Source organism: Carya illinoinensis, chromosome 9 (assembly GCF_018687715.1).
Source record: "Carya illinoinensis cultivar Pawnee chromosome 9, C.illinoinensisPawnee_v1, whole genome shotgun sequence".
In the NCBI taxonomy this organism is placed as follows: Eukaryota; Viridiplantae; Streptophyta; class Magnoliopsida; order Fagales; family Juglandaceae; genus Carya; species Carya illinoinensis.
This window is the reverse complement of record NC_056760.1, coordinates 13,298,048-13,315,252: the sequence shown is the minus strand read 5'-3', so window position 1 is coordinate 13,315,252 and position 17,205 is coordinate 13,298,048. Positions and strand designations below refer to the sequence as shown.

General features: G+C 40.1%; 3 protein-coding genes across 3 annotated transcripts; 2 read left to right on the top strand and 1 right to left on the bottom strand.

Annotated features, from left to right (window-relative positions):
- Positions 1-2,895: 2,895 nt before the first annotated feature.
- Positions 2,896-3,222, bottom strand: LOC122276825 (disease resistance protein RLM3-like). The gene has a single exon (XM_043086724.1). The coding sequence runs from the start codon at positions 3,220-3,222 to the stop codon at positions 2,896-2,898; it is 327 nt and encodes a 108-aa protein (XP_042942658.1).
- Positions 3,223-12,548: 9,326 nt separating this feature from the next.
- Positions 12,549-13,873, top strand: LOC122276824. Its single transcript, XM_043086722.1, has 2 exons — positions 12,549-13,558; positions 13,663-13,873. The coding sequence occupies exons 1-2, from the start codon at positions 12,549-12,551 to the stop codon at positions 13,871-13,873; spliced, it is 1,221 nt and encodes a 406-aa protein (XP_042942656.1).
- A 15-nt stretch (positions 13,874-13,888) lies between these two features.
- On the top strand, positions 13,889-17,167 carry LOC122276823. The gene is made up of 7 exons (XM_043086721.1): positions 13,889-13,961; positions 14,409-14,695; positions 14,782-14,883; positions 15,178-15,618; positions 15,951-16,588; positions 17,066-17,072; positions 17,141-17,167. The coding sequence occupies exons 1-7, from the start codon at positions 13,889-13,891 to the stop codon at positions 17,165-17,167; spliced, it is 1,575 nt and encodes a 524-aa protein (XP_042942655.1).
- Positions 17,168-17,205: the final 38 nt, after the last annotated feature.

Here is a 17,205-nt window from a genome sequence, read left to right as displayed (position 1 = left end):
GAAATGCTTCTAGGGAGATCTCTAAGGTTCTTGCATCGAGTTATTGTTATACGTTCAAGCCCAATAAGATATTCAACTGATGAAGGCAGTTCTTGAATGGGACTTTCGATAAAAAGAATTTTCCATAAATGAGGAATTTCTCCCACAATATTTGGAAATTTCTCAATACTTGTGTCCACATGACATTCTAGGAATTGAAGAAGTGGCAACCTCAGGTTAGGAAGACGTTTAAGTTTAGAGCAATTTCTAACATCCAAACTAGACAGTTTGTTTAGAAATCCATCAGATTGATGAACCTCAACTAAATTGCAATAGCCTCTAAGATCCAAACTCTCAAGATTTGCCATCATTGAGACATCCGGTATGCATGTCAAGTATTCACAAAGAGAAAAATTTATTTTTTTCAAATTTTCACAAACCTGGAAAATAAAGGTGAAAGGACCAATGTATCAGCTTCCAAGAATTACACATATAATTTATTTTTTACAAGTAAATTTTTTTAAAAGAAAAATTGATCCGTACATCTGAATTCTTATTTTAAAATCCAGAAAAGAGATAAGATATCTAGGTCATAACTTTACCTTTATTCCTTCAAATTGCTTGATTTTACTGTAACACATGTTGAGAGTAACAAGTTTCTGAGGAGGAAAATTGGACGGTAGAGATTGTGATGGGTATCTAGCCCAATTAAGCAATCTTAGCTCATTAGACAAACTTTTAGGACCCTCTGAAAAGCATGTATGACGGATTATAAGCAGTCTAAGCCTTTTCATTTTTGTAAAGGCTCTAGGATTCACCAAAATGTCTTTTTGCCCAAGCAAATCTAGCTTTATTCCTTGAATTGTATTAGTTCCTAATAAATCATAGAACAAGTGGACTAAAAAATATTAGGACTTAACTGATAGAAGAAAAATGATAAAATGATAAAATTGATAGAACAGGTGGGCTAAAGTGCTCTTACCATGTTTTCAATTAGAACGTGGTGAATATCCTCATGAGACCATAATCGGCTTTGCTTTCCTGGCTCGTTGGGAGATTCTTGTTGAACAATATTCCTACCCATCAATTGTATCAAGTCATGCATCTGCAATTCATTTTCATATCCAACATGCACCAAAGATCTTTCAATGAGAACTTGTATTCCAATAACTGGATCAAAATCGTTAACTTCCAAAACTTTAGTTACATAATCTTTGTTTTCTCCCTTAAAGAAACACGCAATATCTTCCTATCAAGGAAGACAGCCTTCTCATTGTCGTCTAGTTCATCAAAGCTTATCTTAAGTATTTCAAAGATCTCTTTATGAAGACTTCTTTGTAATTTACAAATTGTGCTTTCCCATTCAGGTTTGCTTCTATGATATAGGAGAGATCCAAGCACCACTAGAGCCAAGGGAAGGCCTTTGGCATACTGAACTACACTATTCGTGAGCTCCTCATACTCTTTTTGAGGATAAGATTTCTTGAAAGCATTCCAACTAAGAAGTTGAAGAACATCGACATAGCTTAATCCTTTGACCTTTTATTTTGTTTCTACGCCATGGGTATCTAGAACGTGTTGATCTCTAGTTGTAATAATGACTCTACTTCCTGGACCAAACCAATTCTTATCTCCTGCTAATTTCTCAATTTGTTCTAACTTATTGACATCATCAAGAACTAGAAGAACCTTCTAATGGCAGAGCCCCTTCTTTATTACATTAATTCCTCTATCCTCAATTCCAACCTTTAAGTTGGCATTGTCCAAGTTCAAATAGAAGTGTTTCTTGTAATTGAACAATGCCGCACCGGTTTGTAGTTTCTCGGACGTTAGAAAGAAAGCTACGACTTTGAAATTGATCAGCAAATAAGTTGTATACAGCTTTTGCGACAGTTGTTTTACCTATTCCTCCAATTCCATGGATTCCAACCATGCCAATGTCATCATTCCCAACACTCAACAACTCACTCATGGCATGTATGTGAGAATGTAATCCGACTGGGTATTTCGCAATATCTAAAAATGTGCACTTCAATATTCTACTTGATATCTCTTCAACAATGCTCTGGATAAAATCGGACTCATGTCTACCATTAAAATAGGACAAGAAAATTGCAGTGTGCTGCGCTGACCAATATATGAAAATGGGCCATTAACCATGCTAATTAGCTCATCCTACAACACTTGGTCTCTTGTTTTTTTTTTTTTTTTTGGCAAGTCATAGTACTGTTACATATCAAAAGCATTACAGGATCAATCTCGAAATCGCTTAGAATCTCAAGCCTTTCTTTAGCGCCACAAATATAGAGGAATTAAGATATGGAAAGAAATTGGAACCAATTAATTAAGTGCAACTACCATAAAATCAGAGAGAAATGATAAAAAGAGTGTGATCCTTGAAAAAAAAATAAAATCCAGACAAAATAGAAAAATAAAGAACTTCCTTCTCAAATTCGTTCAAATATCATTGCCAATGGTCCAGAAAACCTACGGTAATGTTTTGAAGCAATTCACTTATTTTCTTTTGGCGCAATAAATGGGCTACAAAAATTTTTGGAATGGCAGGGTGAAGCAGCTCTCTTGTCTCAAAATTGTGCCAACATTTCTTGCTTATATATCCTTCTTCAACCCCATAGTTTTTAGATGATAAATGCTTTTAACACATCGGTTTATGTTACAACTCAAGTATTTGAGTCCTTACTTTATCAGAATTATTTGATATTAATGCTTGCATTAATCAAAACCGAAAGTGTACCCATTGCTCAAATGCCAACCGGACAAATTGGCTGCCTCTTTGAGAGCTCCCTTCCACCTCAACACCCTCTGCACATCATCCTTGAATTTCTTTTCATGCATATCCATCACTTTTGCAAATTGTTTTCGCACATTTGAAGGATCCAGATCGTAGAAAATAGGTCAAACCATTTGGACAATTGATTTCCAACACTCAAGAATCTTGGCGAGTTCATCTAAGCACCAAGTGGAAGTGGCATAGTTCTTAGAGAAGACGATAATGGAAATCTTAGATTGTTTGATGGCTTCCAAAAGTGCAGGGGAGATTTCATCTCCCTTCCGAAGATCCACGTCATCTTTGAAGGTTTTGATTCCCTTTTCAAAGAGAGCATGATGTAGATGACCGGTAAAGGTATTGCGGATATCTTTTCCTTTGAAACTCGGAAACACGTCATGATTCCAAGGATGGGAAGAAGAAGGGGAGGAGAAGGAGACATTTGGGATGGCCATAGAAGAGATTGAAATCTTGGTAGCTTCTTTGAAGGAAGAAGGGTAAGGAGTTACTGAGTGTAGAGAGACTTGTGAGTAGAGAGGTTTCTATTAAGAAAGTGGATCAATTAAACGATTTGTGGGTCACTGTCACTGTGTAATTAAACTCTCATAAAATTTCATTGGCATTACCGAAGAAGTTGCTTACTTTCAAACCGATCATCAAATTTCTTCTTCTTTGTTGAAAAGGTATGCATTACCGAAGAAAGACTTGTCGTCAGTCTATATTTTCCCATCTGTCTATCTTCCGCCGAATATTGAAATGACCCTGCGAAGAATCCATGGTTTTTTAGTGAGTACCCACATGTCGTTTTTTCTTTGTGAACAATGAATACAGTTCATTACATTTCCTTTAATTTTTTATCTGAATTGATTCGGTCAAACTTGCACAGCTTACATGATTGCATCAAGTTGGAGTTTATGTTTACGAAAAATTTATTTAATATTTTAAAAAATTTGGCCGACCAATTATTTGGATAAATTAAATTATTTCTATTAAACGAATTTTGAGAAAGAAATTTGGGCTTCTTTTTATAAACTAACATCAATTTTTTTTTTTTTTGACATGCTTAATTAGAATTTGAAAAGATTGACACGCGCGTATTCTACCCTTTAAAAAAAAAGGAAGAAAGAAAAACCCTCTTTATGACAAAAATTAATAATAAACCTATAGCCACTTCATTAAAAATAATCTCAATTGTATATAACTATCATCCATTTGAAATAGAATTATAAAATAATTATAAAAAATAGCTTTAAGCTTATTATTTTTTTATGGCAAAGCCTATCTCTTATTAAGAGATTTTATTTATAAGTCGTAAGGATAACACACCTAATAAAGTGTTTACATGACATAATTTGATTTTGAAGAAGAATTTTAAAATTTGAATCTAACAAGTCAAGACTTACAATTCAAGTGATGTGAATGATGTACTCTACACACCATCTTGAGAGAGATGGCGAAGAGGCCTTGCCTGGAGGATGAGGTGACCGCACCTGAGTTGGAAGGCTTTGACACTAGTTTGGGGTGATTTGAGTCTTCTGCCTAGGGGACTGTGGCTACACTTCCACTGTTCTAGGATATTCTTTCTACCTTGCCAGGTGACTGGAGGGGGGCGTTCGCTCCCAGCCACCTTGTTGACTTCTGGGGGTGCTCTTTGCCAGATGGAGTGGGTTGTCGAGAGCGACATCGAGGATGACCTGTGTCCCGCCCTTGGGCTTTAGCTCTGGCTCTGCCATGGCTTCTGACAGCGTGGCATCTCTTGAGCCCACCATCCCCAAAGGCCTTTCTCATGACGTTGAGTGAAGACGAGTCTTTGGCATCCTCATCTTCCTATAATACATCCGTCAAGTAGGATACCTCCCTAACTGCCATCTTCGAGGAGGCTTCCCCACGAGTTGGTTTTACAAGCCCTGGCTCTTCTCCGTGGTCGAAAGGCAGGGCAGTTAACAATGTCGGGCTCGAGGAGCACTCGACATCCCAAGTGCTTGACCCTTTGCCCTTGGGCTACTAGATGGCTTGGTGCCATGGGGTGAGGATGGCACTTCCACGTCTCGCTCTTTGAGGAGAGAGACCGATTGGGCCAGGGTCAAGGCTATACGAGAGATGATTGATCAACTTAGGAGCATCCTCTCTCTGGTGGGACTTCTCTCTCTTTATTGTCTTGTTGTGGTAGTTTTTTCTGTTCTTGCTAACCAGTTTCATTTGGCAAGGGTTTGATTCCCTTGCAGCTTGGGTCTTGGACGATCGAGCCGAGGTGGGGAATGAGGCTGGGGCCTTGTTCAGTCTTGGAGTCACTTTGGAGCATGCCGAGAAGGCCTTTGCTGTGGTTGAGGCCTACAATTGGTCTTTGCAGAAGATCATCAGGGACCTCAATAAGGATATGGAGGAGCTAAGGAAGGAGGGGTTTCGCCTCAGGTTAGAATCCAAGGCCGCCAAGAAGGAGAGGGACCTAGAGCAAAGGTGGGCACTTCGCATAGAGGAGGAGTTGAAGGAGGCCCAAGAGCATGTCTAGGCTACATTACCTCATTGGTGGAGGATATGCCAGAATCGCACTTATTATACTCCCAAATATTATAAAGTACAAAGTCCCCCGCTCTCAAGCGGGATGAAAGAAATAAAATAAATAAATAAATAAAATGTCTCTACACTTAGGGATGGGGAGACGGGGCGAGGAAGGCATTAGGCATCAAGTCCTAGCCTAGGTAGTCTAGGGAATCAAGGTCTTCCAGATTAGGTGCAAACTTGGCTTGGTCCAAGGTCCTGAGATTGTCATGAAGGTTTGCCTCCATGTGTACTTGCAGCTTCAAGTTTCTTCTTGTACCTACGTGCACTTATGCCTATTGTTGATTTTGCAATTCTTGTATTCTTCACCCTGATTTGACTTAGGGCTCGATTGAGCTTCTTTCATCATGGTGTGTCTTTTGCAAGAGTTTGTGTTGTTCACCAGGGTTTGAATTGGGTTAAGGTAACCATTGAAGCCAGTTGCCTAAGATAAACATCGACTTAGATAACTAAATGGAAGATGGACTCAATCGCATTGGGTGTGGCGAGTAGAGTGAGACACTTGTGAGAGGTGTTTCCTTCTATAATCTCTGCGTGTGAGCGTGGAGTATTGGCTTAGATAACTAGGTGGGAGATGGGCTCAACCTTGCTGGGTGGCAAGGAGAGACTAGGACACTTGTGATAGGTGTTCCCTCTTATAATTGGTGAGGTGTGAGCACGGAACATCGACTTAGATAACCAAGTGAGAGATAGACTTGACCGCACTTGGTGGCGAGGAGAGACTTAGACACTTGGGAGAGATGTTCCCTCATATAATCGCCAGGTGTGAGTGCGGAGCATTGACTTAAATAACCAAGGGAAATATGGACATTACCACTTTGGATGGCGAGGAGAGATGCTGCAACATTCAATCGCATACACTCATATTATACCTTTTATTAAGTTTATCAATTGTTCTTTACACTGGGAGCTATTGAACAAAAGAGGGAACTATCTCCCATCCCGATACATCCTTACCCGCTGGTCTGTCGGGTTTTTGCTTGGTTGAGCTTTGGTTAACTTTAGGTAGTGAAGCTGGTTTTCGCCTCTTAGCTACTCCAGCTTGTGCCCACTGCCTTTCTTGCCCCTTAACTCCTGCACGTAACATTCCCTCGCCACCACTTTTTCGCCGCATACACCCTCCTTCTACATTGAGAACTTTATCTTCAAATGGTATGTTGAGGTTACCATCTTTAAGCTATTATACGTTGGTCATCCGACTATGGTGTTGCGCGAGGAGTGGGCCTTGATCACAAGGAAGTCTGCTATGGTGGTTGTTGTGAGTCTTCCCATTCCGATGATCACAGGCAGGGTTATGGAACCCAATGGTTGTGTTGTCTTGCCAGAATATCCCCTCAATGGTGTGGGAGACGGGTGCAGTTGGTCTTTGCTTATCCCTATTTTGATGAAGGCCTCCCAGAAAAAGATGTCGGTTGAGCTACCACTGTTTATCAATATCCTCCTATTGGTGTAGTTGGCCACTGGTATCGTTACTAACAGGTTGTCATCATGTAGGTAGATCACCCCCTCACAGTCAACGTCATCAAAGGAAGCTGCTAGGGTCTTTTGGGTTAGGGCTTGTTTAGGAGGCCTCTCGACGCTGAATACTTCCTCGTATCTCGCTCTTTAGGCGTATGCTTTCCTACCAAATGCAGACGTGCCACTGTTGGCGAGTCCCCCGGCTATGGTATGGATCCCACCCAATGGCACATTGTTTTGTCCTACCGTGAAGGACTTTCTTCCATTCTACTCACATTCCTCCTCTTCGAGCTTTCACTTTGACGACCCTCTCGTCTTAGTTCATGCATTCCTCCAACTGCTAGCCTAGGGGGAAAAAAGCAACGGGCAGCTAGATGTTCAATCATATCTTCTCGGACCTTTACTCAGATCTCTGCCATCTTCTTCTTCAGATGGTGGCAATTTTTGGTTCTGTGGCCCTCTGCATTATGATAGGTACAGTACCTGTGTACCCTCTGGCCATGGTCGTTGCCTTCCAGTGGGCACTCCTCGTCTTGTGTTTGCAAGTTGGTATTTGAGTGCACTTTCCCCCGGGGGGGTGGGGGGGGGGGGGGTGTGTGCCGCCATTGCTTCCTCTCTCTTGTTGCCCCTTCTTTGCCTTAGGTTCCTTCTCTTCAAAATATAACAAGGCTTGTCGGTCATTGCCCATTTTGTTTCTCAAATTAATTTGTTATTCTTTTACTAGTTTGGCAGGCAAGCATAATGTTATTTAAACTAGACGGCTGATCCCTTTATAGGTAGGATGGAATTAGGGAGGGGGCATTCCTTGATGTGGAGGCTAATTTCATGTTGATGAATATTACATTTGGTTTACCTGTATTATGGATGAAATAAATTTCTTGGGTCCAAGAGCAAATAATTTACTACAAGACAAGTATCAGGTTAATAAACGGTGGCCTTATGAAAACAGTACCAAAATCGATGAGATTTTTATCACTAGTACTTTCTCTTCACTAATTTTGGTTAATGGTGCTATATTTGCAATTCCCTAAAGAAAATAAGGAAAGATAAAAAGAGGAAAAAATGGTAGGTTGTCAAGAAATTTTGTAGAATGTCTCGTCATTGCAACTATTATTACTATCTTAGTATATATATAAACATTTTATGTTAGATGTTTTAGTTTAGAATTTGAGGTAGCATTATGTTGCTTTAAGAAAATATAGGAACTAAAATAGCAGAGGACTAACGTCAACTAGTGGCATGGTAAGGCAAAAATGACAATACATGCGATCCAAGCTTTTCCTCGTGGATACTTTTTGCACCCTTTTCCTCTTCCAGTATAATTAAACAAGCCGTTTCTTATATTTGTACATAACACTTCATTCCCTCGTGGTAAGAATATCATATTAATAAGGTTGCCAGCTTGATGAATACGATGATTTTTTTTTATTAGCGATGAAGTGTTGCGGTATGTTATATTGTCTGTGCTTAATTAACAATTTCACTAATTGGAAAGAGTTCTTTTACACCTATATATTACACCTATATATATCTACTGGCAATGCTCAAGTGTAGGGCCATGTTCATGTATGCATGGAACCCATGTTTGGATTGCCTCATAGAAAGATGGGATAAAACCCGTTGTGACTGCCTCACAGACTGTTTCTTACCACTATGGCATGTTGAAAGTGGTTCTTGCATCTTAGGATCTGAATCATAAAATTTCTCCTTTGCAAGTGGTTGAAGGCTATTTCTTTTTTCATAGTCTGAATTAACATCTGGTTGTCTTGCTTCTGGTTCAATATGTTCCACAAAAATATCATTGGACCGGCATTTCAATTTCAATAATTCAAAAATCAATGCTGTTTGGCCTTTCTCAAAGCCATCTACACCGGTATCCCCTCCCAAAAAATCCAACTCAACTACCTGTATACCATCCAAATAAAGCACACTAGCACGAACCCCATTCACCTCCACTGACGTAACTCTTCTTACTTCCTGACTAACAGTCTATTTTGCCTCATCCAAAATTTTCGTGCTTTCAATAAGACCTTGACCATTTGGTACTATATCACCTGTATTACCCTCTGTCTTGCTTTGCCACCTAGACAACTTCTCCATATCCTGTTTCTTTTCCCCATTAGACAAAATTTCTCCTTCTTCAATTTCTATTGTATTCCCCTCATCTCGTTTTGGTGCAACATCCTTTATAGCTTTTTGACCTTTAGAACCATCCAATCCTTCCCCTCCTAGCTTTGACCATTTTCAAAGTCATTGTCAGATGATTTTTCTTTCCACACTTTCTTTTGATTCATATTTCCCTCCCTTCTCGAAGGACGCCTATACTCTCCTATCTTGCAAACCACTTCCATGTGACCTTGACGGCAACACTTTGAGCAATAGAAACCAAGTTTCTCATATTTCACTTCCAGCCAAATAGTCTTGTTAGCTGAAACCACGATCGGAAATCCCTGCACAGGTTCCTCTTTCAAATCAATCTCCACACTTGCACCAGTGGCCCTAGTCTTCTATAACATGGCATTATCCATCCCCAAATCTGGTGGCCAAAATCTACAAGCAATCGGACTGATATAAATGCAGAGGAAGGCTAGGTAAAAATATCCATTGAGGCGTTAATGTGGATTCAATATGCAAATCAAAATATTTTGCCCATTTGAAAAGTTTAAAAGCGCAACCTTCCATCAACCTCCCCTCTCTCGCCCAACCATGCACAAAGTCACGTTCATATTGCAATTGAAAGAGCACATGATGATCGTCCATGAAGCTAGTCATTGGAACCTCTAACAAATCCCAAGATTTAATAATATGGAACCAAATCTTTTATATCGGTGGCCTAATATGAGCAAACTTTAGAACCAGAGCGTAACGGAAATTCTCTGCAACCTTTTTCATCTCCATTTCAAAGAAAATAAAACCTAGTGCACCATTTACATCAACCGAATACCGCATCGGCAGCTTGAAAGAACAAGTTTCCTGTTGTGCCAATGCCTGCAAATAAGTTTTCTTACCCAAAACCCCATCATCTGAGGCCCCCTATGGTGCTTGTGACGCCAGGGGCAAGGGTTTTGCCATGGCCATGCCCTTGGCCCTGACAACGAAAAGGATCCCAAAAAGGAATGTTTGAGATTTGTGGAGCGTTTCAAAAGTGTGTAGAGATGGCCTCTTCTCACCTTGGTGTATGTTATTTGTTTCAAGTATGCACGTATATATGTTTGTGGCTCAGTGTGTGAATGATAGAAATTCCTTTATTCTTGTTCATTTATAGATTCCTAAGTTGAACAAAACATCCTCTTACTTTGTGCCTTACACCAATGATACATTTACCAAGAGATATTTTTATGTTGCAGGCTGATATGAGAAGTGTAGGGGAGGCCATGAACTCAACTGTAAAGGTGATGGAAATCATAAATTCTCATCTTCAAACCTTCATGCCAAAGTTATGATTAGTGAAATACATGTAAAACAATCCACATAATATTGTAAAATAAGTTTGGGATCTTGACTATCATGATTCTCACTAAATTAAAATATGTATAAAGAACATACTGGAATCCAAAGCCATAACTCCTATATTCTAGATATGAAAATAACGTAAACACCAGGAAACAATTTCTCTAACTTAACATTTTTTGAATTTTGAATACAATCTTACATATATATATATTTATAGAGTAGAGAGAGGGCCAATTTCCTTCAACTACAATTACACTTCCATCAAAGTAGGAGTTTTAATAAGAAACCACTTCTCTCGTTAACTGTTAGTTTAATAGAATCAGAATGAAATACCTTATGCAATCATACACTCAATAAGGTAAACATTATGCATGCAAAAATCTAATCCATCTCCAATTTAAGTTAGTCATCATATATATTATAGCAAAACAAACCACTAGAGTGAGTCATGGTAGTTCTATCTCAAAGAGACAACATGGTCCCATCCATTTACCACAACACTAGCAATTCATTAAATCATGGTTCACAGATGACAAGTGTCCAAAATTGGTTACTTAAATGGTAAGACTTGATTTGTAGGATTCAAATTTTAAAATTTATATTTCAAATAAAATTATGCCATGTAAGTACTATACTAGCTAGGTGTATTGAGTTTCCTCTGTAGAGGCTTTCTCCTGTCGCTGTACAAGATAATTCTTGGTTTTGCAGCTTGTAGGTGGGTGGTAGAGTAGTGCAGGATCCACATGGACGAGGGGTTAGAGGAGATGTACAAGAGACTGTCTCTGACGGAGACGGAAAGTGAGGAGGTTGTGGTGGAGGCCCATAAACTGGAAGCGGCTGCTCTTAGTGGTGGTTATTGTTTGTTGGTCAAACTACTAACCGATCGTCATTACAATCGGGAAGCTTTTAAGATGACAATGAAGAAAGCATGGAGACCGATCAGGAAAATTCAGTTAAGAGAATTAAGCCCTGTCATCATGTTGATAGAGTTTGAAGATATCTGTGATAAGGATAGGGTGATACGTGATGGCCCTTGGTCGTTTGATAAGCAACTAGTGCTGGTTAAGGAGGTTGAAGGGCACAAACAGGTCCAATAGATACAACTTACTGAGGCTCTCTTTTGGGTGTGTTTGCATGATCTTCCTTTAATTGCCAGATCTGATTATATTGGTTATTTGATTGGAGGCACTATAGGCAAAGTGGAGGAAGTTGATATTGATGAGGGCGAGATGGCGTGGGGGGAATTCATGCAGGTTCAGATTAAACTTGATGTTACGAAGCCATTGTTATGTGGGAAGATGCTTAATATGGGTTCTGTTGATCCTGTTTGGGTCCGATTTTCCTATGAATGGCTCCTTAATTTTTGTTACTGTTGTGGCTGCTTAGGCCATACTCACATGGAATGCAAACTATGGAAGTCTTGCCAAGAGAAGTTCGAGAATGAGGGTTTCCCCTATGGGAGTTGGCTGCGTGCAGGTAGCCCTAGTCTTCGAAGGTGGTCTCAAAGGCCACACCTTGACAATGGGAAACGAGTTCAGGTAACAAATCCAGCGTCTAGCTTAAGCACAACAGATTCTGCTAAGGAAACTGGCAATAATCTCGGTGATACTACAGAGGTTACAGTGGAGGAAGTGGTGAAGACTCAACAGCTGACTAATAAGGATGGGACTCTTGATCTTACGAATCTGTTGCCATCCTCAAATCCCCTTAATTGCAGATTGAGTGATTTGGCATCAATGAAGGAAACAGATGCTGGTGTTATGCCAGTAATTGATGAGGGGATGGGTCAGAATTTGAATTCAGTGCATGAGGAGATGGAAAACATGTAGATGTTAGATGATCTTAATTCCATGATTCTTGGAGCCAATAATTTGATGGTTGAGATGAACATAGACGTTATATTTAAACATCAAGCGAGTGCGAAAGGGGTGGGAAGCGATTTGGATCAAGCATTCGCTCTAATGGGTCTGCAGGATACGTTAACAAGGCCCAAAAGAGATGAATCACAAATTAAAGGTAGGCCCATGCTAGCTCAGCATGAGGGCCTGGACCTAACAGGATGAAAGCAACCTGATGTTTTGAAAGGAGCCAAGTGGAAACGTATGTCCATTATCAATCGCACTGCTTCTCCATGTTCAGATAACTCTCAGTGGGCATTTTCAACCCGTAAGTGAAAGGTGCAGATCGCAGATGATGAGGATACAGGCAGAATCTCAAAGCGACGGCATGATAGGCGTGTTTCGACAGAAGCAACTGAAGAGACTCAAAGTTTCATATCGGAAGTGGCTGACTATCAGCACCACCGAGAGCCATGAAGCTCCTAAGTTGGAATGTCCATGGGCTTGGGAACCCACGCGGCATTCGGACCCTTTGCGATCTCATCAAGAAGGAAGCTCTCGATATTGTGTTTCTTCAGGAAACCAGGTTACAAGTGTGTGATTTTGATTCTTGTAAATTTAAGCTTGGATTTAGTAATTGTTTGGTAGTGAGTATTGAAGGAAGGAGTGGGGGTATTGCGTTGTTGTGGGGAAGGGACATTAATTTAACGATTTTGAACTATTCGAAATACCATATTGATGCGTGTGTTACGGTGGATGGGATAAGCACTGATAAGTTCTTCCTTACAGGGGTTTATGGTCATCCCAATCATAGCCTTAGGCATAGGACATGGGATTTGATTTGCTCCTTATGTAGACAGGTGGATGAGGCTTGGTTGGTGTTTGGGGATTTTAATGAAATCCTCTATCAGCATGAGAAATGGGGTGGCCGAGATAGGCTTGAAAGGCAGATGCTGGCATTTCGACAGGTTGTGAATGATTGCTCCTTGCGTGATATTGGGTTTAGAGGTCCTAAATATACCTGGTGTAATGGTAGGGAGTCGTGTTCGAGTATTAGTGTACGACTGGATAGACTTTTTGGGAATCCACAATGGTGGGCTAGATTTGCACATGCGAGAGTGTTACATGAAGGGGCTGCTTACTCGGATCACAGTCCCATTTGGTTACTCTCAGAAGTAGCAACTGTGGAAAGGAGGAGGGTGAAGCTGTTTGGGTTTGAAGCCATGTGGCTTGGGGAGACAGGTTGTGATAATATTGTTGAAGATACATGGAGGGGGGCCACATACAGCAACTCCATGGATGATTTGATGAGGAAGATATCAAATTGTGGGAAAATACTACAAGCTTGGAATCATACTAGTTTTGGTCATGTGCAAAAGAAACTCACACAAGCTAAGCTCCGATTACGGCAATTGCAAGAAATGGATCTGATGAGCTTAAGAAGGGTTGAACAGCAGGCTATCAGGGAAGATATTCAGAAGTGGTTAGAGCTGGATGAAGTCATGTGGCGGTAGAGGTCCAAGGCACTTTGGCTTAGGGAGGAGATCAAAATTCCAGGTTTTTCCACACAAAAGCTTCTCTTAGAAGGAAGAAGAATTCTATTGGGAAATTACTTAATGATGAGGGGGAGTGGCAGGAAGGGGAGTTGAGGGATGGGTTGATCACTGAGTATTTTCAGCAGATGTTTACAACTGCAAATCAGAGAGGTCCCATGGATTTTTTGGTAGCACTTGCAGGAAGGGTGTCTAATGCTATGAATGAAGACTTCTCCAAAAGGTATACAGAGGCTGAAGTTTAGGAGGCTCTGAAACAGATGGATCCAGCAAAAGCCCCTGGCCCAGATGGTATGGTTCCTTTGTTTTTTGAGAAGTATTGGCATCTTGTTGGTAACTCTGTAACTCATGCTGTTTTAGATGCTTTAAACATTGTTTCCTTCCCATCTTCTTTAAATCACACCTTTATAACATTAATTCCCAAGAAGAATAATCCAGTGAAAGTTTAAGATTTTAGACCCATTAGTTTGTGTAATGTGGTCTACAAATTGATTTCAAAAGTGATTGCCAATAGAATGAAGCGTATCTTACCTAACATTATCTCAGATTCCCAATGTGCTTTGGTGCCGGGTCGATTAATTAATGATAATGTGCTTGTGGCGTATGAGTTAATTCACTATTTGAAAAGGAAGAAGAAGGGTAAGAAAGACTATATGTCCCTTAAACTTGATATGAGTAAAGCCTATGACCGGGTGGAGTGAGACTTTCTAGAGAAGGTGAAGAGTAACATGGGCTTTGACAACAAATTGGTTAGTTTGATTATGTGCTGTATAAAAACAGCTACTTTTTCAATCTTGGTGAATGGGGAACCTAAAGGCAACATAGTTCCAAGTAGGGGCTTAAGACAAGGGGACCCATTGTCCCCTTTTCTGTTCTTGCTATATACAGAAGTGCTTATTTCTTTACTTAAAGTTGCTGCTCTGGATCAGGATATTCCTGGAATCAAAATATGTAGAGGTGCTCCTGTAGTAAACCATCTATTGTTTGCTGATGATTCAGTAATATTTTGTAAAGTAGATGTGGGGGAAAATAGGAAGATCCAAGCCTTATTGGAGAGATATGAGCTGGTCTCGAGACAAAAAATTAATATGGAAAAAATAGCCATGGTTTTTCAGGCAATGTCTCTAGTGCACAAAAGAATGAGTTAATGCAGATATGGGGAGTTCAAGGGGCTCAACAGTATGATAAGTACCTCGAACTACCTCCTGCTGTTGGAAGATCGAAATCCAAGGCGTTTTCTGATAACAAGCAAAGAGTATGGAAAAAATTGCAATATTGGATGGAGAAATTATTATCACAAGGGGGGAGAGAAATTCTAATCAAAGCAGTTGCCATGTCTATTCCAACCTATTCTATGAGTTGTTTCTTGTTACCTACTGGTTTTTTTATTGAGTTGGAGGCAATGATGGCTAATTTTTGGTGGGGGCAGAGGAAGGAGGAAAGGAAGATACATTGGCTTAGTTGGCAGAAGATGTGTGATTCGAAGGGGTAGGGAGGCTTGGGTTTTAAATCTCTACATGCTTTTAATTTGGCTTTGTTAGCAAAACAGAGTTGGCGCATATTGAAGGAACCGAATTCTCTGTTGCATAAAATTTACAAAGCTCGATACTTTCCTCACGGTTCTCTACTTGAAGCTGGACTAGGAAGAACACCATCTTTTGCAAGGCGAGGCATCTTTGAAGCTACGAAGGTACTGAAACAAGGCTGTGCATGGAAGATTGGGGATGGGAAAACAGCAAGACTGTGGAAAGACCCCTGGATCCCTGGCCACCAAGCTTTGATGCAGGAACATGATACTGACCTTAGCGTTGATTTTCAAGAAGCCTTTGTGGATAGATTGATTGATACTCAAACTGGAGGGTGGAATGTGACACAATTAAGGGCTCTCTTCAATTCAAACCTAGTGGCTAACATTTTGAAGGTGCCTCTCTATATTAGTAACCAACCAGATCAGTGGATTTGGGCTCAAGAGAGGAGTGGAAAGTTTACTGTAAGGAGTTGTTATCGGCTGATTATGGAGAGGAAAAATGGTACCATTAGAGAATGCTCAAACTCAAACCAATTGAGGAAATTCTGGAAGGCTTTGTGGAAAATGCAAGTCCCTAATAAAATTAATTTGCATGGAGGGCATGCAAAGAGGGACTACCTTCAAAACAAGCCTTGCACAAAAGACATGTCTTAACCGATGTTTCGTGCTGTTTCTACAAGGAAGAGGCCGAAAATACTGCACATGCTCTTTTTTATTGCTCGGCTATCCTCTCTATATGGCATTCTTATGTGCCTATCATGCAATCTTTGGATTGAAATCTTAGTGTTCTGCAGGTAGCTATGAAGGTAGTTGAGCAGGGTAATGAAGGGGAATTTGCTTTCATGTTTTGCCTTGCTTGGGGCTTTTGGTGGAGAAGGAACCACATGGTGCATGGGCAGAAAATTGTTGAGGTGCAGCAGGTTGTTGATAATGCTTTAGCTGTGTACAATTTCTACAAGGAAATACAGCTGCTCCCACGACCTATGGTTCGAGCTTTTTATGAATGGAAGCCACCTCTCACAGATTGGTTAAAAGTTAATGTAGATGGGGTAGTTTTCAGGGATATCCACAAGGCTGGGGTGGGGATGGTGCTTCTAAATGATAAGGGAGAAGTTCTATGGGCAACTACCAAGCTTGAAGATGAAGGGATTAATGCAGAAGCGATTGAACTACTGGCTATATTTCGTGCCTTACAAATGTGTGTGGGTATGGGAATTAATAAGCTTGTAGTGGAGTCAAATTGTTTGATGGCAGTGAAGGTGCTGAATGCAGAAATTGAATGTTCTGCTTTGTTGAACGACCTGGTGCGTGAGATTAAAGAGGTTCAGACTTTGTACACCAAATGCCAAATACAGCATGTTTACAGAGAAGAAAATGGGGTAGCTCATAGGCTTGCTCGTTTTGCATGGAATGTTGAGTGTACCACAATGTGGTTTGATTGTTTTCCAGACTTTCTTTCTCAAGCCATTTGGCTTGATAAATGTCTGTAAACTCTTATATTTTAATGAAATGTTTGTTTTCCTATTAAAAAGAAAAGAAAAGAAAAGCTAGGTCTGTTGAAATGTATGTTATTTGAGCGGTACATAAATAAATGAAATTACAAAAACTTGAATTTTGAACTTCCTCTGAATTATGCAATTTTCTTTACATGAAAGTTTCCAAGTATTCAGCAAAGCTGTTAGTTACTCAAACAAGTCGTGTGAAAAATGAGTTCAGGTAGAGTTAGTGAAGTTGTAATTGACGGATGTGAAAGGTATTTTGGATGACGTAATATTATACAAGTCTTTCGCGTGTGGGAGCTGATGGCCTAAATATGACTTGGTATGGTGATCAAGATAGGCTGCCTACCAAGTTAAGAGGCCTTTTCCGCATGGACATAATTAGTCTCCCGCATTTGTGTATCTTGTAGTGGCCTGGTAAGTTGCATTTGCTTTTATTTGTTTACTATTATTACTTTGCATGCAAATTCTTGGTTTTCTTGCAGGTTTTTCAGTTATGGTCTGTTATTTAGGGTTGGTTCTTTTTCTTTTGAATTATTGTGGGCTTTGG

Coding starts and splice junctions, on each gene's coding strand:
- LOC122276823 (XM_043086721.1), top strand. CDS start 13,889: ATGGATCCAGCAAAAGCCCCTGGCCCAGATGGTATGGTTCCTTTGTTT. Junction 14,696..14,781: donor TATTGGAGAGATATGAGCTG/GTCTCGAGACAA, acceptor GAGTTAATGCAG/ATATGGGGAGTTCAAGGGGC. Junction 14,884..15,177: donor TTTCTGATAACAAGCAAAGA/GTATGGAAAAAA, acceptor TTAGCAAAACAG/AGTTGGCGCATATTGAAGGA.
- LOC122276824 (XM_043086722.1), top strand. CDS start 12,549: ATGAAGCTCCTAAGTTGGAATGTCCATGGGCTTGGGAACCCACGCGGC. Junction 13,559..13,662: donor AGGGAAGATATTCAGAAGTG/GTTAGAGCTGGA, acceptor TTCTCTTAGAAG/GAAGAAGAATTCTATTGGGA.
- LOC122276825 (XM_043086724.1), bottom strand. CDS start 3,222: ATGGCCATCCCAAATGTCTCCTTCTCCTCCCCTTCTTCTTCCCATCCT.